A 25,524-nucleotide genomic window follows, 5' to 3' on the forward strand; every position below is an offset into this window, starting at 1 on the left:
ATAAATGATTAAGAACCATCCAAATGTAAGATTTATAATTAGCCTCTCTTCTATCAGAACTATTTCTTCACTAATTCATTTGCTTTTAATGAAACATTTCAGATTAAGGTGACCTTACTTTTAAAGGTAGTTTTCTAGGGAAAAGGGCAAGCTGATGACCTGCCAGGAAATCGCACACAGGCAGATTCCCACCGTGATGCGGCCCTGATGTGGGAAGGCCTGTTTGCTCATCTGTGAGTAGCCGTGGGAACCTTGAGGCTTCCCTGGCGGCTCAGTGGTAAGGAAACCGCTTGCCAATGCAGGAGACGTGGGTTCGATCCCTAGATCGAGAAGATCCCCTGGAGAAGGAAATGGCAACCCGCTCCAGTATTCTTGCTTGGAGAATCCCATGGACAGAGGAGCCTGGTAAGCTACAGTCCCTGGGGTCACAGAGAGTCAGACACAACTTAGTGACTAAACACCACCAACAACAAACGTAAAATGAGTTGTGTGATGATGTGAAAACCAGGAAGTTAACGAGTAACCCAGCAGTGCCATGGTAACCACAACACACCGCTGCTGTTTTTCATTCCTCAGGAATGAGGATAACCTGGTCAAAGTGCGTGACCCAGCCTGGGAACGGGAGGACCCCACCCTTGGGTCAAGGGTCAAGTGACATGCCTTCCCAACGACTACATCTAATGCAGCTGTTTGGAACTGTGAGCATCCAGCTCTGAAAAGATTGTTATTTAGGGAGAGGTATTTTACAAAATGAGAATCACCATGGCAGTGGGGGGCCTGTGGGAAGCGATGAAATTTTTCCTTTCCATAGAGTGCACTAACCCCCTTGTACCCTCAAACTGTAATCTTTTTACTGCCTTTCCACAAGCTTATAGTTAAAGGTTATCTACCCAGGTCAGACTAGTCCAAATTCTGTCTTCTCTGAAAGAGTAAACTCTGCATATTTAATTCCATTTCAAGAAACGAGAAGTGTCAGAAATACAGAAAAAGTAATACCAACCTCAGCTGACTTTAACGAAAGTTATAAAGAGGTTAGGGCTTCCCAGGAGGCTCAGATGGTAAGGAATCCACTTGTAGTGAAGGAGATGTAGGTTCAGTCCGTGGGTCGGGAAGATCCCCAGGAAAAGGGATGGCAACTCCAGTATTCTTGCCTGGGAAATACCATGGACAGAGGAGCTTGGCAAGCTACAGTCCATGGGGCTGCAAAGAGTTGGACATTACTGAGGGACTAACACTTTCACTTCACTTTCATGAAGAGGTTAAAAAAAATCTAACTGAAAGTTTCCATTAAAATGGCCTGCACATGGTAGACATTTACACAGATAGGACATTTGGAAGGCAATATTTTATTCTGAAATCTCAGCTGACACATTGAATCATTGTCTGAATATTCTTGAGTTTACAAAATAAGGACAGGGATATTTTCCTAGTTTAATTTCTTAAAATTTTTAGGTAAATCTGATTTCTAATTTTTGTTTCACCATCCCATGGAGTCCTGACATTGTATGATACACTATACCAAGATGTGAACAGAGCTGCACTGAAATTATTCAGCTAATATTTGATCTGAGCTGCAGGGAATCCAAATGGTAGTAGGCAAGACTTTTCCTTGTAATTCTATCACTGAAGAACTAACTGAAAATCCTTTTAGTACTCTTATAACTCTGTGAGAAGGAGTCATTAATCATAAAGCAAGTCATAGGTAGGTTCGGGAAAGACTAAATTCTTTTCTTCTATCTTTTTTTTTTAAATTTTTTAATCCCTAGAAAGAGCTTGAAAAATTTCCCTTTTAAGTTGTCCTTAATAAAGAGGTCAAGAGTCACAGAGTCACACTGTCACACTGTCATTTAAAACCTCATTTTCAGTTCCGTCTACGCGTCCTTACCAAGTAGAGTTGATATGACTCAAACGTTTTTAATCAGTAGCTGAGATGGCTAATTAGTGTGTTTTTCTACCAACAAGGAGTTTCTCAGGTCGTGCCAGCGGTAAAGAATTCGCCTGCCAGTGTAGGAGATATGAGTTCCATCCCTGGGTCTGGAAGATCCCCTGGAGAAGGGAATAGTTACCCACTCCAGTATTCTTGCCTGGAAAATTCCACAGACAGAGGAGCCTGGCAGGCTGCACACCATGGGGTTGCAAAGAATCAGACACAACTGAAATGACTTAGCACACCTACCAATATACCTTTCCCATCTCAATTCACACAGCCTATTAAAAGGATGCTTTTATGGAGTGGCGAAGGTCAGGCTCTATACCTGGAGATGAGGTTGGCCTGTCATCAACTCATCTCTATCTAGTTCTCTTAATGTGCTAATCAGCATTTCTTTGAAGCTTGACCAAAAGGTCATCTCATAAAGTGCCTTCTCTAACAGAAGCCTTGGTTTGGACTTGTATCCATCCAATCCAAGAGAGATGCTGGGACCCAGATTGGATTGGACCCAGATCCTTTCTGCTGGGTTGTAAGCTTGGAGGGCAACCCAGTGGTGGGCACTGGGCAACGTGGAGTCATCAGATGGGTATGATGTCCTGAGGGTTCTGAGATGGGAGCAGACAGCAATAGGGAGACCCACCTGCTTGCATGTCCTCTGTTCTCAGAAAAGCTGTGTTGACCACCAGAGGACAGCCTATGGTGTGGCAGAGTTCCCATGAGGCCTGGAAGGCTGCAGTGCATGGTGATCAGTGACTGGGAACTGGAACAAGGCTCTGATGTAGCGCCCAGGCTCCTGGGCAGGACACCAGTCCCAGGGGCTTTCTAAGAGCCAGACCCAGACCTCCGGGCTGGGACCTGGGGTGGGGAAAGTGAGCAGCTTGGTGGTTATGGGAATATGGACAAGGAAATGAAACATGGTTTCAGTTTTGCTTAGTAACTGTATGACCTCGAGCAAATTTGCTTACTCTCCCTGAATCTCATTTTTTAAAACTATAAAACCATGATCATAATGGTATCTTCACTTTGGGAGTACTGTGAGCATTAAAAAAAAAAAAAAATCCCTGTAAAACTTCCTGCAGTGGCCAGTATATACCAAGGGCTTAGTGAATGTTAGGTTTTGCTGTTTTCATTCCTAGTCCATCCAGGCCTTCCTGCCTCCCTGGAACAGAAAACCCATCAGAAATCAAGGCTGCTCTTTTTCTCTCATAAGCTAAGCAGTGTCTGTCATCTCCAAGTCCTTTCTTGCCTCTGTCTCTCTCGATACCCACTCCTTTTTATTTTGATCGGCTTCCTCTGTCCACTTATCTTGTATGTGGTCCCCAAGTTTCCAGGTTAGATTCCCAAAATCTTGGGGTAGCCATGTCACTGAAGCTCATCCCCGCTCCCCAGGCCATGGCTGGCCTGCCCATCCTTGGTCTGATCACCTGTGACTAGGAGAATGGGTCACAGTGTGGACAATGCAAGCAGCAGGTAGCATCTTCTATAGACTCGTTTGCTGGACCAAGGACACAGAATAGAAGGACACAGTACTGAGAAATGGGCTCCAGGTCAGGGCTCCAGGGCCGGTAGCAAAGTTGTCTTCATATTGAACCCCCCAGTGTTACTGATGAGGTTCCTTGTAATCTCTTGCATGCGTGCATGCTAAGTCGCTTAGTTGTATCCGACTCTTTACTATCCTATGGCCTAGAGCCCACCAGCCTCTTCTGTCCACGGGATTCTCCAGGCAAGAATACTGGAGTGGGTTGTCCTGCCCTCCTCCAGGGGATCTTCCAGACCCAGGAATTGAATTCACATCTCTTACATCTCCTGCATTGGCAGGCGGGTACTTTACCACTAGTGCCACCTGCGAAGCCCTTAATCTCCCCCAATTTAGGACAGAATTGGTCTTCAGCACTTTCTTGTCTGGCTGGAGCCTGCAGGTGAAGTAGCCTAAGTGTAGGTGCTAGAAAGCAGTAGAAGCAAAGAGCTAGTGCCACTTAATATACTTATTGCCATGTGTTCCTACGTGGCTCAGTGGTAAAGAATCCACCTGCCAGTGCAAGAGAGGCAGGTTTGATCACTGGGTCGGGAAGATCCCCTGGAGGAGGGCATGGCAACCCACTCCGGTATTCTTGCTGGGAAAATCCCATGGACAGAGGAGCCTGGCAGGCTGTAGTCCATGGGGTCACAAAGAATCGGACACAACTGAGCACACACACACGCACACGGGAGAGAATGGTTTTAATTCTTTTTTCTAAATCATCTTTAGGAGCCTAAAAAAGGCCGAATAAAATTTAGTCTCTAATACAAGTCATGTCATATGCTCCCATCTCATGCTGTAACCTCTGTATAAAAACAGAGGAGACTTGAAAATATTATCTGAAATGGAATGAGGGAATGACAGAGCTGGAAGGAACTGCAAAAATCTCCTATTTAACCATACATCGGGTATAGAAGCTGTTTGGTGATCAGCCACTGTCAAACCCCTCCATGCATGGGGATCTCATTACTACTTCATCAGCTTATTTAATCTTTAACCAGCCCACCTTATCATTCCTTTTTTGCACTGAGCCAGTGTATCACTTGGTATGCAAAATAAGTCTAAACTGTTTTCTACTTGACATGCACAAATAGTAAATGACAGCTGTCATGACCCACATGAATCCCATCTTCAAGCTAAATGTTCTGTTTCTTTTTTTAGTGCCGGTGAGGTTTTAACTTCTGCTTCATGACAGTTTCTTTGATTTAATATACTTTGTATGTTTTTGTCAAGAAGTAATTTAAAACTTATATAAATATTTTCAGATGTTTTTCCTACTCCTTTTCTCCCCAAAACTCTATAAAAGACCCTAAATCGACCTGATTGCCATCAGTTTTATTACAAAGTCATTGTCACAGTGAAGAGTCTAATAGAAGGAAAATATATGAAAAAGCAAAAGTTGTGGTGTAGAGAAGAGGAAAACCTGTCCTCTTCACAGACTAGATAATCAGCTGTTAAATAACTGGATCTGACAGTAATGCTCTAATTCACATTCAGCTTCCTGGGTTCAAAAATCACCTTTGGTGGTAACATAAGTGGGAAGGAAATCCAAGAAAGGGCATATATGTATCGTATAGCTGATTCACTTTGCTGCAGGGTAGAAACTAACACAACATTGTAAAGCAACTATACGTCAATAAAAATTAATTTTTTAAAAAAAGGCAAAAATAAAAATCAGCTTTGGAGAAGTAAGCACCAGTAAGGAAATACACAGATTTCCCCCAAATCTCATTTTCGCAATCAATCTTACCTGCTCAGTCAGTTTTCTCTTAGGGTAACTAGGAGAATCGACTTAAAGTACTTGGAATGCTTTGTAAACAAAAGTTCAAATTACTGTTTTTCATGATAAATAATATTCAGATTGGTTACCATTTTCTAAGCATCTGTTGGCTACTCCTTGTGCTGAGCACATTTCTGTATGCTTTCTCCTTCACAAATATCTCTGAAGCTAATGTTTTTGCAGAACGCTGACACGGAGGCTCAGAGGAATTTGTCTAAGTTCTCTCAACCAGGAAGCGGTGACATCTTTTTCCACCTACCATGACTATTGCAATTAACATGGCAACATTTGAGTGTTAGCATCACTGTTACGATATTCATAGTTGTTGCTAATAAAGCACCTCTCAGCCCTTTTCCACATATTAGTATCAATTAATGTGTGTATGCTAAGTTGCTTCAGTTGAGTCCGACTCTTTGTGACCCCATGAACTGTAGTCCACCATGCTCCTCTCTGTCCATGGGATGCTCCAGCCAAGAATACTGGAGTAGGTTCCCATGCCCTCCTCCAGGAGGGGATCTTCCAGACCCAGGGATTGAAGCTGGGTCTCCTGCATTGCAGGCTGATTCTTTACTTTCTGAGCCACCAGGGAAGCCCCATGTCATTAACAGAATTTAACTAAAAACAACTAAGCCCTTGGAAAGCACAGGGAACAGCGTGCTGGCTTTCTTTCCTTGCCTGCCCTCTGGTGGCCATAATGACAAAAAGCGGATGAACCCAGAGCTGGCTGGAGGGGAAAGTGCATTGGCACCTGGGGAAATCTTTTGTGGAGCCCAGACTCTCTGTCCTGTCTCCTGGGGCCCCACGCATATCCCTGGGGCTGCAGCCAACTGACTTTCCCACCCAGCCTGAGCCAGCCATGCCTAACCACGCCACTGTGACTGTAAATGTTCTTCCTTCTACGTGGAAGACCATTTTCCCTCTCTCCCCACCTGGTAAAATTCTAGCCCTCCCTGGAGACCCAGCTCATACCACCCCATCTGAGAAGCTGACCCTGTCGCCCCCACACAGTAAGAGGGTCCCTCTCCAGGTTCATCCTGGGCATTTTGTCTGTACATTATTGTGGCATTGCAATCATACTGATATTTCCATGTCTCTTCTGCACTCGAGAAGGAAGTGGCAACCCACTCCAGTGTTCTTGCCTGGAGAATCCCAGAGATGGGGGAGCCTGGTGGGCTGCTGTCTATGGGGTCGCACAGAGTCGGACATGACTGAAGCAACTTAGCAGCAGCAGCTTCTCCACTAGGCTGCATTCCTTTGAGAACTAAGACCAGATCTTGTTTTTAGTACTCCTTCCGAGACTTTGGGCTTCCCTGGTGGCTCAGATGGTAAAGCGTCTGCCTGCAGTGCGGGAGAGCTGGGTTCGATCCCTGGGTTGGGAAGATCCCCTGGAAAAGAAAATGGCAACCCACTCCAGTACTCTTGCCTGGAAAATGCCATGGATGGAGGAGCCTGGGCTACAGTCCATGGGGTCGCAAAGAGTCAGACACGACTGAGCGACTTCACTTTCTTTTCACTTTCCCAAGACTTAGAAGATGCTTAATAATTGTTGGGTGTTTGAATGAGCAAACAAAAGATTGGTTGAATCCTGAATTGGGAGAATCAAATTAAACAATGAGTGCAGAAGTGCTTTGTAAACTCAAAGTACAGATGAAGGTATTATTTATATTGCTAATGATAAAGAATATACAGTGATGTCCCTGATGGTCCAGTGGTTAGAACTTTCTCTTCCAATACAGGGAGTGTGGGTTCAATCCCTGGTTGGGGAGCTAAGATTCCACAGGCCTCATGGTCAAAAAACCAAAACATAAAACAGAAACAATATTGTAACAAATTCAATAAAGACTTTAAAAATGGTGGTGGTTTAGTCACTAAGCAGTGTCCTACTCTTGCAACCCCATGGACTATAGCCCGCCAGGCTTCTCTGTCCATGGTATTTTCCTGGAGTGCATTACCATTTCCTTCTCCAGGGGATCTTCCCAACCCAGGTATCAAACCCGAGTCTCCTGCACTGCAGGTAGTATCTTGCATTGCAGGCAGATTCTTTACCCACTGAGCCACGAGAGAAGCCCATGGTCCATGTTTTAAAAAAAAAATCTTAAAAAAAAGAATATTCAGATTCAGGGATATGTCTAAGAGGGCATTGTAGAGCATGAAGTAGGTCAAGGTGTCTCCAGCCCTCTTACATCCTTTGTTCCAGCACCTCTTCCCTGTATCTCCGCCAAGACAGTGGTGTCAGTGTCCTCTGACCCCCCTCAGCACTACCAGATCCTTCTAGGCTCCTGGTTTGCCATCACCCACCACCCTGCTCAATGGCCTAGGTCCTTTGTCCATTTCAGGACATCAGTGGGCAGTGACCCTCTGGCTGCTGAAGCTGGTACCCTGGAGTTGAAATGATATCCTCCAATGGAAAGTGAAACTCTAGACTCTGTACCCGATTCATCTTGCTCTTCAGCCCGCAGCCCCACTGATGAGTAATTTAGTCTGATCTGACTAAAGCCATCTCTTTGGGTTCCATTACCTTAATTACGTCTGAGGTTAAGGTTGGTCAGTTCTGGGTTCTCCCTCCTCCTGCCCATCTCTCCAAGTGACCCAGGTTCTCAGAGGTCAAAGTATCACTGTGGCATTGGGGTGGGGGTAAAAATACTCCTGTCTGCTTCCTCCACTGGCCTGTCCAGCTCCCTAGCCTTTAGGCCTCTTGTGCTGGTCCCCTGAAGGGGCAACTGGTCTACCAGACACAGGTCCTGCCATCACCTATGCTCTTGACATTCTGTAGCCTTGTCTCCCCGACCCAGGCTCACTCCAGGCAACTGTTCAGCCAGCACTTCTGATGTCCCGCAGGCAGGCGGGGACTCCTGGGTGGATGTGACCAGGGGTATTGTGGGCCACGTCCAGCATTGGTCCAGACGGCTCCCACAACCATTTCTCTTCTACCCGTGAGGCACCAGCCAAGCACAGAGCTCCTCTAAGGGGTGTGCAGTGTTCCTGGGTTTCATCTCAAGAACAGGAGAAAGTCCTTTCCCATCTGGAATTCACCATAACTGATCTGAGTTTTTCTGGTTGAACCTAGATTCAACCCAGAGCTGGCGGAAAACACAGACACTTGTGACCCCGCCTCCCCGCTCCCTCTCTAGTGAGTCCTTCCTGGCACTAGCAGGGTTTTCTAGTTTCCTTTCTGACCGGCAGGAACCACCCTCTTTCCTGTCAAATAATTCTCTGTCTCTTTGATGTTTCACTTTTCCTTCTCTGGAGCAACACACCTCAGTTTCATGACCCCAGTGTTCACAGGAAAAAAATAATCACAAGGAAAATAACACTCAGGAAGTGTCACCAAAACCATCACTCCGCTGTAGCTGGGCAGTGTTGCAGCAACCCCCAGAAGACTCAGCATCACATCCTGCATAAAATTATAGTCCCTGGAAACGAGGTGATGGTGGAGGATTCCGAACCCAGAAGAAGAGTGGGAGCAACGTCTTTAGCTTTCTGACACTCAGACGGGCCTCAGAGGAAACCACCCCTCTTCTGTGAGAATGAGGGGCCCCCGCGAAGCACGGTGTGTTGTGTGAACCGGCCAGTAAAGCAGAGGGGCAGAGTCCGGGGGAAATAAGGGCAGGCTGGCTTCTCCTTGGTCTGCCCAGGTGGCTCAGTGGTAGAGAATCCGCCCGAGATGCAGGGAGCTGCAGGAGATGCAGGTTCGATCCCTGGGTCGGGAAGATCCCCTGGCGGAGGGCATGGCAACCCATTTCAGGAGATTCCCATGGACAGAGGAGCCTGGTGGGCTACAGTTCACAGGGTCGCAAAGAGTTGGACAGGACTGAATCGACTTAGCGCAGCACGCATCGCTTCTCTTCCCTGGGGCTGTCAAATTTGGCTCTGCCTGATGTGCATGCAGGAGAAGGCAATGGCACCCCATTCCAGTACTCTTGCCTGGAAAATCCCATGGATGGAGGAGCCTGGTAGGCTGTGGTCCATGGGGTCGCTAAGAGTCGGACACAACTGAGCGATTTCACTTTCACTTTTCACTTTCATGCATTGGAGAAGGAAATGGCAACCCACTCCAGTGTTCTTGCCTGGAGAATCCCAGGGATGGGGGAGCCTGGTGGGCTGCCATCTATGGGGTCGCACAGAGTGGGACTGAAGGGACTTAGCAGCAGCAGCAGCAACAGATTTGCATGCAACTTGGCTACTTCCCAGGCGCCTTCGCTGGAGCCCTGCACACCCTTGACTTTAAGAAGCCAGGATGTTAGCCATCTGTATGTCTTCTTTGGAGAAATGCCTGTTTAGTTCTTTGGCCCATTTTTTGATTGGGTCATTTATTTTTCTGGAATTGAGCTGCAGGAGTTGCTTGTATATTTTTGAGATTAATCCTTTGTCTGTTGCTTCGTTTGCTATTATTTTCTCCCATTCTGAGGGCTGTCTTTTCACCTTGCTTATAGTTTCCTTTGTTGTGCAAAAGCTTTTAAGTTTCATTAGGTCCCATTTGTTTATTTTTGCTTTTATTTCCAATATTCTGGGAGGTGGGTCATAGAGGATCCTGCTGTGATTTATGTTGGAGAGTGTTTTGCCTATGTTCTCCTCTAGGAGTTTTATAGTTTCTGGTCTTACATTTAGCTCTTTAATCCATTTTGAGTTTATTTTTGTGTATGGTGTTAGAAAGTGTTCTAGTTTCATTCTTTTACAAGTGGTTGACCAGTTTTCCCAGCACCACTTGTTAAAGAGGTTGTCTTTTTCCAAGGTTGTACATCCTTGCCTCCTTTGTCGAAGATAAGGTGTCCATAGATATGTGGATTTATCTCTGGGCTTTCTATTCTGTTCCATGAAAAGATGCTCAACATCACTCACTATCAGAGAAATGCAAATCAAAACCACAATGAGGTACCATTACATGCCAGTCAGGATGGCTGCTATCCAAAAGTCTACAAGCAATAAATGCTGGAGAGGGTGTGGAGAAAAGGGAACCCTCTTACACTGTTGGTGGGAATGCAAACTAGTACAACCACTATGGAGAACAGTGTGAAGATTCCTTAAAAAACTGGAAATAGAATTGCCATATGACCCAGCAATCCCACTCCTGGGCATACACACTGAGGAAACCAGATCTGAAAGAGATACATGCACCCCAATGTTCATTGCAGCACTGTTTATAATAGCCAGGACATGGAAGCAACCTAGATGCCCATCAGCAGACGAATGGATAAGGAAGCTATAGTACATATACACAGTGGAATATTACTTAGCCATTAAAAAGAATTCATTTGAATCAGTTCTAATGAGATGGATGAAACTGGAGCCCATCATACAGAGTGAAGTAAGCCAGAAAGATAAAGACCAATACAGTATACTAACGCATATATATGGAATTTAAAAAATGGTAACGATAACCCTATATGCAAAACAGAAAAAGAGACACAGATGTACAGAACAGACTTTTGGACTCTGTGGGAGAAGGCGAGGGTGGGATGTTCAGAGAGAACAGCATGGAAACAAGTACACTATCAAGGGTGAAACAGATCACCAGCCCAGGTTGGATGCATGAGACAAGTGCTCAGGGCTGGTGCACTGGGGAGACCCAGAGGGATGGGATGGAGAGGGAGGTGGGAGAGGGGATCGGGATGGGGAACACATGTAAATCCATGGCTGATTCATGTCAGTGTATGGCAAAAAACCACTACAATATTGTAAAGTCATTAGCCTCCAACTAATAAAAGTAAATGAAAAAAAAAAAAGATATATAAAGATTTAAAACATATAAAAAATAACCTCTGCTAAAATGCCCTCAGAAAATAGCAGCTTCACCTTTGAAATTAGCCATATTTCCTTCATAGTCCAGGCTAATTCTCATTTGTATGACTCTTTGATCAAAAGGAATTAAAATCTGAAAAAAAATATTCATCATTCTGTGTGAAATGATTCACAAGTTGGCATCAAAAGCTCAATGTAGAGAGTATGGACTTTAGAGTTTGACACATCTGGCTTTTAATCTTGTCCCCAACACTCAATAATTCTGGGCTGTCTGGCAGGTTACATAAAACTCAGTGAGACTGAGACTTCTCTGCAAAATGAAAACACAATATCAAGCTTGATGCCTAGCTCATCATTCACCAACTGTGTGACTTTTTTGATCAAGCTGCCTCAACACTTTTTATGTTTTATATTTCTTAAGTGTAATGTTATAATGATAGTACTTCCTTTCAGAGTCAGACCAAGAGGCTAATAGAGAATCCTTCCAATATATTGTATCTAATTCTTTATTCATACTTTTATATTATTTTTAAGCTTCCCATATTAAAATCTTCAGGCCCCAGAAAATCTGAATCCCCTTTAGCTCACTATGTTGGGAAGTTTGATATTTTTTTCTATATTACTATTATCTTCTGGGATTAGATGGCATTCTGCATTATGTCTGGATAAAAATAGATGTTTAAAGGTAGCTGTAATAATAATGTTAGCAGTTATTATTGCTGTTATTCTGTAAAGACAAAGTCACCACCACCCTGACTGTACAGTTCTTGCACACTCAACTTGTGATACTTAAATTCTTATTTAACCAAAGCAAGTTCCCCATCAGTTAGTTCTCATTTGCAAAAATATCCTTTTGAAGTACCAATATGTATTTTGTTGGTTAATAAAAATAATAATGGTTACTTTCAAAAAAAAAAAAAAGCAGCAGCAGCCAGGGTGTGAATGTTGGCAATTTCCCAGGTGGTCCAGGCACTGCCAAATGCCAGTCTTGGTAGGTGGGTAGAGTCGCCCTCGTTGTGTGTGTCCGGGCCCTAACCACTTTCCGCCCCCCACCCCACGCCCCGCCCCGTGTCCTCTCCCCGCAGGACGGGACAGCACCGCTGTGGATCGCCTCGCAGATGGGTCACAGCGAGGTGGTGCGGGTGATGTTGCTGCGCGGGGCCGAGCGCGATGCCGCCCGCCACGTGAGTGCGGGGACCACCGCGCGGGAAGGGTGGGGAGGCCTCCCATCGAAGCGCTGACCTCCGAGCCCAGACGTGCGAAGAAGAAAGACGCGGCTTCATTTTGTCTCTAATTCACCAGGGTTTCCTCCCAACCTCCTCCAGCTCTTTTAACAGAAAACCCAGGGAAAGGTCTGAATGCATTGAAACCTAGCAACTGCTGCTTGGCCTCTAAGGGGAAAACGTTGGATTCCTCGAGAATATTCCTCCAACCAAAGCTAGCCTCTGGATGACCCGGGAGGATGGGGGAGGTAGGAGACCCGGACCACGGCGGTCCTTGGGGATGTGTCCCCATTGGCTGCCGATCCGCCTGGCGCTGCGCCTTCTGCTGGCCCCTGGGCCGCAGTGCAGCTGGCTCGCGGGGTCTGTGGTTTGGGGTCCCCGCAGTGCCCAGGCTCCCCAGGCTGTAGAGAGCTAAACCACAAGGGTGATTTCTTTACTACAGAAGTCTGTGAGCGAGATCGTCCAAATACAGCAATTGATGTGTTCCAGCAGGAGAAAGGGGGAATCGGAAAATCTCTTCTCAGGCCAGAAAAGGACAACAGAAACTGAATATTAATTTTTGAACTTGTCTCTTTCCTGCAGATTTCAGTCTGCCCCTTTCCTGTTCCCCCCACAGCACCCACGCACCCGGGGCAGACTAGGGCAAGAGTGTATACACGGAAAAACAAAAAGAAAAGCACATTTAAAATTTCAAAACCGTAGATACAGTTCAACAGTCATTAAAAATTAAAAATTTTTAAACTTTTAAAAAGCAGTTCAACCAATTAATTTCTAAGTCGTGAACTGCAAAGAATGCCTCTTTAGTCCATCTATGTTCTAAAAATATCCTCCTGAAATTCCCCAATATTCTAAGGGACTAGAAGACCTTGAATTCCCAAATGGCAGGGTTCTAAGATAAAAGAATAAGTCACATACTTTGTCTGGTGTTTTACATGCAGAGTTAACTGTTTAATATGCTCTAAAATGATTTTAGTTTAAAAGACATGGCAGCCCTGTGCTTTAGTTTACATATTTTGCCTGTTTCTGACAAGCATGTTCCCAGTTCTCAACAAAAATTTCATTCTTAGCCAAAACACACATATGTTAATAATCAACTTTTCTTTTCCTTCCTCTGTAAAGGATGGTACAACAGCTTTATTGAAAGCAGCCAACAAAGGGTATAATGATGTTATAAAGGAGCTGCTGAAATTCTCACCCACCCTCGGTATTTTGAAGGTAAGACCTGCAGAGAAATTTTACCAAATGGTAAAAGAGAGAGGTTAGAAATTTGATAAGTCTGCAATGGGGACTGCAGTAGAATCCAGGTACCATTTCCTTGGTTAGTTGTATTCTTGAGAGAACATACCTCAGTTCAGTTCAGTCACTCAGTCGTGTCCGACTCTTTGCGACCCCATGAACTGCAGCACGCCAGGCCTCCCTGTCCATCACCAACTCCTGGAGTCCACCCAAACCCATGTCCATCGAGTCAGTGAAGCCGTCCAACCATCTCATCCTCTGTCATCCCTTTCTCTTCCTACCCTCAATCTTTCCCAGCATCAGGGTCTTTTCAGCTCTTCTCATCAGGTGGCCAAAGTATTGGAGTTTCAGCTTCAACATTAGTCCTTCCAATGAACACCCAGGACTGATCTCCTTTAGGATGGACTGGATGGATCTCCTTGCAGTCCAAGGGACTCTCAAGAGTCTTCTCCAACACCACAGTTCAGAAGCATCAATTCTTCGGCGTTCAGCCTTCTTTATAGTCCAACTCTCACATCCATCCATGACCACTGGAAAAACCATAGCCTTGACTAGACGGACCTTTGTTGACAAAGTAATATCTCTGCTTTTTAATCTGCTGTCTAGGTTGGTCATAACTTTGCTTCCAAGGAGCAAGTGTCTTTTAATTTCATGGCTGCAATCACCATCTGCAGTGATTTTGGAGCCCAGAAAAATAAAGTCAGCCACTGTGTCCACTCTTTCCCCATCTATTTGCCATGAAGTGATGGGACCAGATGCCATGATCTTGGTTTTCTGAATGTTGAGCTTTAAGCCAACTTTTTCACTCTCCTCTTTCACTTTCATCAAGAGGCTCTTTAGTTCTTCCTCACTTTCTGCCATAAGGGTGGTGTCATCTGCATATCTGAGGTTATTGGTATTTCTCCTGGCAATCTTGATTCCAGCTTGTGCTTCCTCCAGCCCAGAGTTTCTCATGATGTACTCTGCATGTAAGTTAAATAAGCAGGGTGACAATATATAGCCTTGACGTACTCTTTTTCCTATTTGGAACCAGTCTGTTGTTCCATGTCCAGTTCTAACTGTTGCTTCCTGACCTGCATACAGGTTTCTCAAGAGGCAGGTCAGGTGGTCTGGTATTCCCATCTCTTTCAGAATTTTCCACAGTTTATTGTGATCCACACAGTCAAAGGCTTTGGCGTAGTCAATAAAGCAGAAATAGATGTTTTTCTGAAACTCTCTTGGTTTTTCAATGATCCAGAGGATGTTGAAAATTTGATCTCTGGTTCCTCTGCCTTTTCTAAAGCCAGCTTGAACATCTGGATGTTCACGGTTCATGTATTGCTGAAGCCTGGCTTGGAGAAGTTTGAGCATCACTTTACTAGCGTGTGAGATGAGTGCAGTTGTGTGGTAGTTTAAGCATTCTTTGGCATTGCCTTTCTTTGGGGTTGGAATGAAAACTGACCTTTTCCAGTCCTATGGCCACTGCAGAACATACCTACAATTTCTTAATTTTGGAGATTCCTGGGCACTGGTAGAAATGGAAAGGTAATAAAAATGGTGAACCAGAGTCTATAACCAGTTTTCTAGGGGGGAAAAAAATCAGACAACAGTAATGAAATGTTAAATCAGAGAGTCAACCATATTAATATTAATATATCATTGGAAGATTGGTGAAGTCCTCCACAAATCATGACATGATTTGTGTCCCAGAAAACATGAAGGACAGGTACATTTTTTCTCTTCATTACCTGGATCAAAGAACCACACTGTTAGCCTAGGTCGAATGAAATAAGCTTCAAGCATCTGCACACCTCAGAGACCGTGTCATCCTGGAGGGCTGGGTCTTCCAGAAAACAGAGCCCTCAAAATCCTTTATTAAGTTGTAATCATTTTGAGTTAAAATATTTCTAAACTGGAGGATCTACCAGACATTGGCAGCCTTTTTCAATAAAGGACCAGGTGGCAAATAGGCTTGGTGGGCTGAACAGTCTGTGTTGGAACGGCTTCACTCAGCAGTCGTACAGAGCAAGCAACCATAGAAAATGAAACAACAGCAAAAAGTGTTGCTGTATCTTATCAGACTTCACTGATGGCTATTATATTTCTTTTTTAAAAATTATTTATTTAGGTTATTTATTTCTGGCTGTGCTGGGTCTTTGTTGCTGTGTGTGTGGTGTTCCTCTAGTTGTGGTGCACCTGCTTCTCCTTGCAGTGGCTTCTCTTGCCGGGGAGCACGGGCTGTAGGCACCTGGGCTCAATAATCGTGGCTCCCAGGCTCTAGAGCCCAGACTCAGCAGTTGTGGTGCATAAGCTTAGTCGCTCTGCAGCAGGTGGAATCTTCCCAGACCAGGGATCGAACCCAAGTCCCCTGCATTGGCCGGCGGATTCTTAACCACTAGACCACCAGGGAAGTCCTATATTTCTGAACTTCCATATTTTCACATGTCACAAAAAAGTCTTCTTTTTAACATTTTTTAAATTCTGGGCTAATCAAGATGTAGAAAAACAGGTGGGCGTGGGGGGTGGGGCACCGGTGAAAGAGACTAAATTTGGCCTGAGTGCTGTGGTTTGCTGATTCCTGGTGTACACGCTCCTGTTTTGTTAGAAAGATGACACCAGAACCTGTTGTAAACGTAGGACAGTCGTTTAGCACTTTGAGAATTTATTGATGTATCTGAAGTACTTGCCCTTAGATGACCCCAGAGGCTTTTTGGATGCCTTGTGTCTGACCTTTATATGTTCAGGCTCCAAGGCTGATGTCAGCTGATACAGAGCTCCTCTTTTCAGTTCTGGCCTCTCTCACCCCAAGGAGCTAATTCTGATCTCCCATGAGCTTGGAAGTCAAAAAACTATACTTTGTAAAAACTGTTTGGAAAGTAAGAACAAATAGTCTGTGAAAGTGAATTCTCTGTGAATAAAAGAAACAAGCTGCAGAAATGGTCTTTGCAATATCTAGTCTTGTTTCAGCACCTCTTTCTTAGCTTTTTTGATTCTTAGCCATGTTACACGTAGGCAACGTTGATAGATTGGCTAAGATTTAAGTGAATGTCATGTTATCAGATTAACATATCGCCATGCATGGTAAACATGGTACACAGACATGGAAAACTGCTGCCTTGCCGGAATTTTTCTCTGGGTATGATATTCATTTAACTTGTCTACAAAATCAGAAAGTTTTATGTGTACATATACAGTAATAAAGTATAATATTAGTATTTTATTAATATTATAACATGTGTTTCCTTCCATCTTCAATATTAAAGTGGCTACACAAAAATTCACCAATTTTAGCAAGTCTTTTTTTAATGATACAACACTGATACAACAGCTGTCAGAATGTAATCTAACAAAATTGCTTCGAATGAAGTTAAAGGCAACTGAGCGCCACTAGAACCATCTTACAGAAAAAAACCAAAGGAATGTTTTGACCAACCCAATATCTATAAACAATGATTAATTTGAAAACTAAGCTTGCATTTAGGTGCTGTTCACAGACATATGTACCTTCTAGAACAGATATTTTATAATTGTCCATTGTTCTTCTATCAGGTTTGCTATATTCTCTTCTCCCCTCCCAGAATCCAGCTACATGCTGCACAGAGCTGCTTCCTTATGTCAATCAATGTTTGCAGTAAATGTCATAAAATGTCAGCAACCTATTCACTAGGTCCCCCCTGTACCCAGAGATGCTTCAGCTTGGAGCTGAGGGCAGGGAGTGGTCCTCAACCCCACCTGCTCTTACTCTTAAGCCCTGTGGTTCCATCGTTGTTGTGCTGCCCCGCTGTGCATGTGGAGTGAGAGCAGCTGGGCTGACAGGCTGGCCCGTAGGTGAGCAAGCTATACCTCCAGCCTCGCAGAAGTGTGTTCACATGAAGCACAGACTCTTAAGAAAAAAGAAGTTTGATGGAGCATTGTTGTTTTTCCCATAGCAAGTTCTAATGCATCTACAACGGGCCAAGTGAGCATGAAGTCATGGACACACTGGGCAGATCCCTTATTGTACTTGCAAAAGGATTTGGCAGTATTTATACTGACTGTCTGCGGTGTCCCTGAGGACACTGTATTAGACGCTGAAGTGAGTGACTTTGAAAAAGGAAGATAAGGACGAGAAAGGCTCTAGCATTACAGTATCCCCAGTCAGGCTGGTTCATGAGGAAAGCCAAGGCGAGTGCGGACAGCTGTGAGCTGTCACCTGACACACGCTGTCCTTTTCTCCTAGAATGGGACCTCGGCGCTCCACGCGGCGGTGCTCAGCGGGAATATTAAGACGGTCGCCCTGCTCCTGGAAGCAGGGGCGGACCCAGCCCTGAGAAACAAGGTACCGTCTTAGTCATCTTTTCCCTCCGTTGGGCACCTGTGAAAAGAGATAAGATCACATCTGCTGAAGCCAAGACAGCATCTCTCTGGCTCCAGTCACTAACTTCATCCTTGGGCATAGTGGTGGTTGGTTTAGTTGCTAAGTCATGTCTGACTCTTGTGACCCCATGAACTGTAGCCCACCAGGCCCCTCTCTCTATGGGATTCTCCAGGCAAGAATATTGGAGTGGGTTGCCATTTCCCAACCCAGGGATAGAACCCAGGTCTCCTGCACTGCAGGCAAATTCTTTACCAACTGAACTACCAGGGAATTCTCTTGGGCATAGTAAGAACATAAAATGTTCTCATTATAGGTTATGAGTGAGCAGTATATTTGAACCCAGCAGGCATGCGTGCTCAGTCACTTCAGTCGTGTCCAACTCTGTATGACCCCATGACTGTAGCCTGCCAGACTCCTCTGTTTATGGAATTCTCCAGGCAAGAATACTAGAGTGGGCTGCCATGCCCTCCTCCAGGGGGTCTTTCCAACCCAGGGATCGAACCCAGGTCTCTCTCACTGCAGGCAGATTCTTTACCATCTGAGCCACTGGGGAAGCCCTTTGAACCCAGAGGTTTAAAACCCCTATATCATCAGTGATTTTTAGGTAACAGTGGGGCAGGAGGTAGGGGGCAGTGGTGGGGGGGAGTAAGGTTATAAGTGTTCTATCATCAGAAGTGTCCTGAAAATGTCAAAATTCTGGTAGTTTAATAACCGTCCTCTATGAGTTGGGTACTCATATCTCGAGAATTGCCCGTGCGCTATTTGGTTACGGCAAGGGGAAAATGTTGCTTTTATATTGTTAACAGGACTTTGACCACAGCTGTAAAGCCAACCCAGATTTTTTTATTGACATACAGTTGAGCAAAATCAACCCATATTTTTATAGCCCCCAAATAATTTTAGTTTTCTATTAAGTCAAACTTGGAGGTGGGAGGATGCACAGTAACCGTGGCGGGGGGAAAAAAGGTTATCATTGTATTCCCTCCTACTCAACAGCTGCCTAAGCAGTCAGATATAGAGACTGGGGGCAGAACGGTAGCCTGGAAAAGGTCTGGAGAAAACAACTAAACTACTGACTTTTGAAGGAGAAAGTAGGATGGGTGCTTATTAACAGGGGAGGATATAAAAGCAGTTTTCACTTTATACTTATATACTGCTTGAATTTAATAAGCATCTGTTGCTGTGTTGTATGTTAGTTGCTCAGTAGTGTCCAACTCTTTGAAATCCTATGAACTGTAGCCCTCCAGGCTCCTCTGTCCATGGAATTCTCCAGGCAAGAATACTGGAGTGGGTTGCCATTTCCTCCTCCAGGGGATCTTCCCAACCCAGGGATTGAACCCAGGTCTCCCACATTACAGGCAGATTCTTTACCGTTTGAGCCACCAGGGAAGCCCATTACTGTGTTGGATTTTATTAACAATAAAACCAAAACCATGTAACATCCCATGGTGTTTTTAAAAGAAACCATTTTGAAGTGCAGTTAAACAATATGCCAAGAGTCTCTTTTTTCTCATTCCACTTAGCAGGTGGAATTACTATTTCCCCCGTTCCTATCATTGAAGTGCTTGAAGACAATGTTGCTGCTTATCTCTTCCTGAAATACATGGATTTGTTTTCCATTAGCTGACCTGATTGTATCATGAGCCCACAAAACCACAGTTGCTCCCTTATCTTTGCATCTTGGACACAGACGTCCTAAGATGTCTTCATGGCTAAGCCATCCTGTATTGAGTTAAATCATGGGGGAAACTTTAGTATCTTTATATAGAAACTGAAAGATGCAGTTCTTCCTGTGTCTCCTGGAATCTCATCAATAATGGTTATGGGGAATTTCCAGTGACTGAAATGCTGGACTTTGGACCCTCCCTAAAGCCGTAAGCCAGGCAGCCTGGAAAAGCCAGGCTCTTTAGAGGCAGCTCCAGAAGCAAGAGTGCTGGGATTCCAGCAGCCACACAGGACTCTTGAGGATGTATTCTTGACCTTCATTCATTCATCCAACAAACTCTTAGTAGTGCCTGCTAGATATGCTAGTGATAAAGAACCTGCCTGCCAATGCAGGAGACGTTAGAGAAGCAGGTTTGATCCCTAGGTCAGGAAGATCCCCTGGAGGAGGGCATGGTAACCCATCCAGTATTCTTGCCTGGAGAATCCCAGGACAGAGCCTTCTGGGCTACAGAATGGGGTCACAAAGAGTCCAACACGACTGAAGTGACTTAGCACGCACAGATAGCATGCACTGTGCGTGAACCTTATCAATGGAGAGATATTGGTGAAAGAGATTCACGTAGTGTCTGACTTCATAGGGCTCACAGTTTACTGGGGAATAAGAATAATTAAGCAATTGCGAGGGGGAAAAAAAAAAAACAATTGCAATACAGAATGACAAGGGCTGTCAGCAGGAAGTGAAGAATGCTACTGAAGCCTTCCCAGGGAGAGAGTCACTTCTCAGCTAGCACAGAAGCACCCGTTTGCTCTCTAGGCTCCAGGACTTCTGCCCTGGGGCAGACGCCCAACGAGAGGGTGACCAATGGCCCCAGTAGCTCCTCCCCTTGCACCGTGGCCTTTTCGATGGGTGCAGGGATCCTGTGTTCCTGGTACCCCAACTGGGGACTCAGCACACAGCTTCTCCCAAGAGCTGTGGGGACAGAGTGGTGTGATGCTGTGGGTCATGAATCCATATTCATGACCTGTGGTCCTGTACTGTCATGAATAAGACGGACTTTAGGGGCAGCCTGGGTGCTAGCCATCGTAGCGGTTGGCACCACCTCAGCAACCTGAGGATTCAGTGGGGACCCACTGGGGGAGAGAAGGAATGAGACCGGGTTTTTAAAACTGTATGGATGACACACACAACAGTGATGCGATTGGCCAAAACTTTGAGAGTATAAGGCTTATTTTAATGGTAAAGGATACAGACATTGATGGAGACGGACATATACATTAGCACTTAACAAGCTTATAGACAGAGATACAGCTTCTTAGATCTATTCCTCTTCCTGACTGTGGAGGACTCCTCTGGCTACCTGCCAGCCTGTCAATCAAGGACCAAGAATTGATGCAAAACAGTTCTTCTGAGGGTTACTCAAAGACTGGATGGTGCGCAGGTCCATTCTCTGTGAGCATTTTTCTCAGGCCCAGGCGTTAAGCCCATACAAAGTCTGCTCCTGCAGGAACTAAGCTAATAGTAGAATTGACCCCACAGCGGGGCCTCTGGCCTCAGGCAGCATCGCACAGCGACTCCCATCTGCCAGCCTGGCACCAGCGTTAGCAGTCCTGTGGGTGGGCAGGAGTGTACCTGCAGGACGAGGTACGCAGCAGGACCACTGTTTCAAATTCATCATTCCCAGCAGGTGGGGTCAGGGAGCAGGATCCAGTCTAGAAAGTGGGGACTGCAGGAACTTCACCTGAGATCCAGGTTTCAGATGAAGGACTGGGGTTCCAGGTTTAACTGCAGGGGAAAAAAGCTACCTCTGAGTTCTCTCCCCAGTTTGCGTAGGTTTCTGCACTTGAATTGCCTCCCCTGAGTTCCCAAGAACATCCTTTTATTCATCCGTAACAACTGTTCTCAAAGTGTGGTCCATGGACAGTTGGGGTATCCTCCAAACCCTTTCAAAGGTTCTAATAGGTCAAAACAATATTCTTGATAATACAGAGATGGACTTTCCTGGTGGTCCAGTGTTAAGACTCCACGTTTCCACTTCAGGCGGCATGGGTTCGATCCCTGGTCAGGGAAGTTTCTAAAAATTACAATAAAATAATAAGGATACAGAGGCACTATTTGCCCTTTTCCCTGTGCTACCATTTACTGGGCTTCCCAGGTGGCGCTAGTGGTAAAAAAAAAAAAACCTGCCTGCCAATGCAGGTTAGACGTAAGAGACACCAGTTCCATCTCTGGGTCAGGAAGATCCCCTGAAGGAGGGCATGGCAACCCACTCCAGTATCCTTGCCTGGAGAGTCCCATGGACAGAGGAGCCTAGAGGGCTACAGTCCATGGGCTCACACAGAGTTGGACATGACTGAAGTGACTTAGCACACACAGCCATTTGCTGTAATGGTGCAAAGACAATGGTGGAAGAAACTATTGGCACCTTAGTACACATCAAAGCAGAGTCACAAACTGTGGCTGAAAATAATTTTACAAACCTCTGTAAGTTCTTTTCCATGTTGTAAGTTATTTTATAAAAATTCCAGTTTTATTGGTATTTTCTAAATGACTAGTACGGGATGTTACAAATCAAGCATAGGTTTTAAAAAAAAATCCACTTGCGGATAGATAGACCTATGGATTTTAATGCAACAGAGTAGAAAAATTCATTGATGTGGTTCCAGATTGCACACAGCAGTTAATCTTTAAGAAACAGCCACTTGTCCTGTATTGTTGAAGCATCAAAAAAAAAATCTACTATGATCCAAAAAGGCTGTTAAAATGTTTCTCTCTTTTCCAACTACCTGTCTATATGAAGCTAAATTTTTTCCCTGTACTTCAGCCAAAACAAAATATCACGGTAGATTGGATGCAGAAGCAGATATGAGAATCTAATTGTCTTCTTTTAAGCTACATAGTAACAAAATATGCAAAACTGTTAACAGTGCTACTCTTCTAACTTTTTTGTTTTTGAAAGTTTAGTTCTTTTTCAAAAAATGTACAATTTATGTTAACCTTAATAGGCTTATTATTTTCAATGAATTAATAAATATACTTAACGTTTTTCAGTTTTCACTTTTAATAAGTTAAAAACAAAAGCTCTTTAGGGTCCTCAATAATTTTCAAAAGAGTGTACAAAAGTCCTGAGACTGAAAAGTTTGAGAACCATTGCCTTGTCATGTCTGTTTGTTGGACTAGAGACTCGCTCACAGAATAAACGCTTGAAGAATGCGTCTCAGCAGCACTGTGAAAAGAGGATGTAGAATGAGGCTGGATCAGGCAGGGCATGGGGGATAATGAAGCTGCTCTTTCCCGTTTGTCTTACATTCTGGCTATTTCCTGACTCTGCCTTCTCATCCAACAACGAATCTCCCGCCGCAACTACTGAAGTCTGCATGCCTAGCGCCCATGCTCTGCGACAAGAGAAGCCACTGCAGTGAGAAGCCCCCCCACCACAACTAGAGAGTAGCCTGCGCTTGCTGCAAGGAGAGAAAGCCCCCACGCAGCAACGAAGACACAGTGCAGCCAAAAATAATACATGAATCTTAAAAAAATAAAATAAAATATGATATGCAAGAACTTATTAAAAAACAGAAACAGACTCACAGATATAGAAAAGAAACTTCTGGTTACCAAAGAGGGAAGTGGGGGAGGAATAAATGAGAAGTTTGGGATTGATTAGCAGATACAAACTACTAAATATAAAATAGATAAACAGATCCTACTGTATAGCACAGGGACCTATATTTAGTATCTTATAATAAACCATAATGGAAAAGAATTATGAAGAACACATATATATACACACACACGTATCTGTATACATACCCACACATGTCTGAATCACTCTACACCTAAAACTAACACAATGTAAATCAACTCTACTCCATAAATTGTTTTAAAAAGAATGAAAAAGTACTAACAATGAGGTAAGAAAGTAACTGGTGATATGTACATTTAAGTATATTAAAAAAAAAAAAACCTTTAAAACCTTGATACAGAAGACTAAGTCCAGTGGGGTTTTTCATCAGTGGAGGAGCAGGTCTGGGTGAGGGGCCCCTCTTCAGAGTCCCTAAAACCACACCAACTGTGGTTGAGAATTCCCTCATGCCTCTTTTATTTTCTTTCAGGCCAATGAACTTCCAGCAGAACTAACCAAAAATGAACATATACTGCGTCTCCTCCGAAGTAAAGAAGGACACAGGAAGAGCTAACTCAGTCCCATATTTGACTGAAAGATAGAAATCTTAATCATACCGTCCAAAAATAAATTGCTTTTCAGATAGTGTTGGAAATTCCTGTAAGAAAGAAAATGCCCAGAACGCCCACCCTGGGTCCCTGACCAAGAAGAGCTGTGTGCTGTGTGTCCCGAGTGGAGAGCTGAGCCGCTCAGGGACCCTTCCAATGTAGTGGGCTTCTAGCTCTGGCCTCCAGCCCCACTCCAGGGGGCCTGGGACGTTCATTCGGGGATTCCACAGAAACTTGTTTGAAACTACATCAACTTGGGTCTTTCAGTTAAACTCTTAAGACAGAGTTAAACCCTCTTAGAAACAGAAACAGGAAGCTTTGTTCCTTTAAAAAGATAGAAAGTCTGACCTTCAATTAATTGATGCTCTTTTGCTTTTGTGTTAAATATATGTGAGCTCAAAAATATGGTTCTACCATATTTACATGAATGTGTATGTCATTCCAGTATAAAATGTTCTCATCCAGCCAAGGCTCCTGGCCATGGTTATTATGAATCAATAATGGGTGAAGTTATATTATTAAAAAGCCACTTCTGACCTTCCATGTGCTTTTCAAAGATGGACTATGGAACTATAAAAAAAGACAAATTGTTCATTTAGTCCTCATCTTATTCCTCATGTGTAAAGGTCATTTTTACCTGGAGTCAGTGTTGTTGATATGGTAGGATACAAGTGGCAAATTTGGAAATTCAGAAAATCACAAGCCACAAGACATGTAGGCTTGTCTCTTTGAGCTGTCACTCTGGGTCTATTGCTGGGAATTTACTTCCTGTGCCATAACTAAGTAGACTTGACATGCTGTGGAATATTGAGTTTCCAACACCACGTTGCTTGATAGAATGACTCTGGAGTCCTTGGATATAATGTGATGTAAGTACACTGTGTTACTGTTACTATTGAAGGAGTATAAGTAATAAAAGACTGTTACTAGTATTTAATAAGTGTTCATCTGTGCATGTTCTTGACCTGATTGATTCCAGGAAAGAAACCTAGGTTTTATTCCTTTGAGGGGGGTCAGAATTTATATTAAATGCACTTTTTTTAAATCAGTGGTGTATAAACGCCTCAGTCAGTGCCTAATTGCACACACAAAAATTAAATCTTCTTTCTGTAACCTACCGTAATAAACACGGATGGCATTTCGGTTATTTAAACACATCTTTAGTTTTCTTGTTCATGTCTGCTGTGGTTTCCAGCCAATGTTCCATGTGAAAACATATTAAAATGGAGGGAAATGTTCTAAACCTAATATATATACATATATATTTATATATTTAACCAATTTGCAGTAGTACTAAAAGCATTATCTTTAAGTCAGTAATGAATTAATAACTTTGACATTAGAAGAGATTCTCTTTAAGTTTGTTATGATCAATAAAACAGTCATCAAAAAATCAGCTTATTTTAATCCATATCACAGCAAAGCCAGTAATGAGCAACCCACAGAGCCCCCAGAAATGCCTGTAACCTAACCAGCCAAGCAATGAGCCTGCAATCTAATTTCAGGACAAAAAAATTAGAAAGCTCTGTCTGTATTACTAAAACATCCAGATATTAACATCTTAATAATTAAAAGCAGTGCCAGTTTCTTCATTGACTTTCTTTTATTCAGCAAAGTTGTACAATTACATCTTTTTTCATGGGAATTTCATAAAGCTAATGTTCATTTTGAAAAGGAAAATAATGTGGGCTGAAATGTTTTATATTTTCCCCAACCAAAAAAAAAATTAAAAATTGCTCATCACTGATATAAATCAAAATAGTATAATGGGTACTGATAGCAAAGTCCCCAAAGACAAAATGGGATGAAATCACAGACAGTGTTTTCCACTAGAGCACATGATCCTTGGCCTATTTGTTAGATCCTTT

At 43.8% G+C, this 25,524-nt stretch overlaps 1 protein-coding gene across 1 annotated transcript in view; it reads left to right on the forward strand.

Annotated features, from left to right (window-relative positions):
- Positions 1 to 24,588, forward strand: part of ANKRD29 (ankyrin repeat domain 29) — a 51,266-nt gene extending 26,678 nt beyond the window's left edge. Inside the window, exons 7-10 of the mRNA XM_043889457.1 lie at positions 12,054 to 12,152; positions 13,311 to 13,406; positions 17,626 to 17,724; positions 23,539 to 24,588. Coding sequence (XP_043745392.1) covers positions 12,054 to 12,152; positions 13,311 to 13,406; positions 17,626 to 17,724; positions 23,539 to 23,622 — 378 coding nt within the window. The 3' untranslated portion in view covers positions 23,623 to 24,588. The remainder of the gene's footprint in view (positions 1 to 12,053; positions 12,153 to 13,310; positions 13,407 to 17,625; positions 17,725 to 23,538) is intronic.
- Positions 24,589 to 25,524: the final 936 nt, after the last annotated feature.

This window comes from Cervus elaphus, chromosome 27 (assembly GCF_910594005.1).
Source record: "Cervus elaphus chromosome 27, mCerEla1.1, whole genome shotgun sequence".
In the NCBI taxonomy this organism is placed as follows: Eukaryota; Metazoa; Chordata; class Mammalia; order Artiodactyla; family Cervidae; genus Cervus; species Cervus elaphus.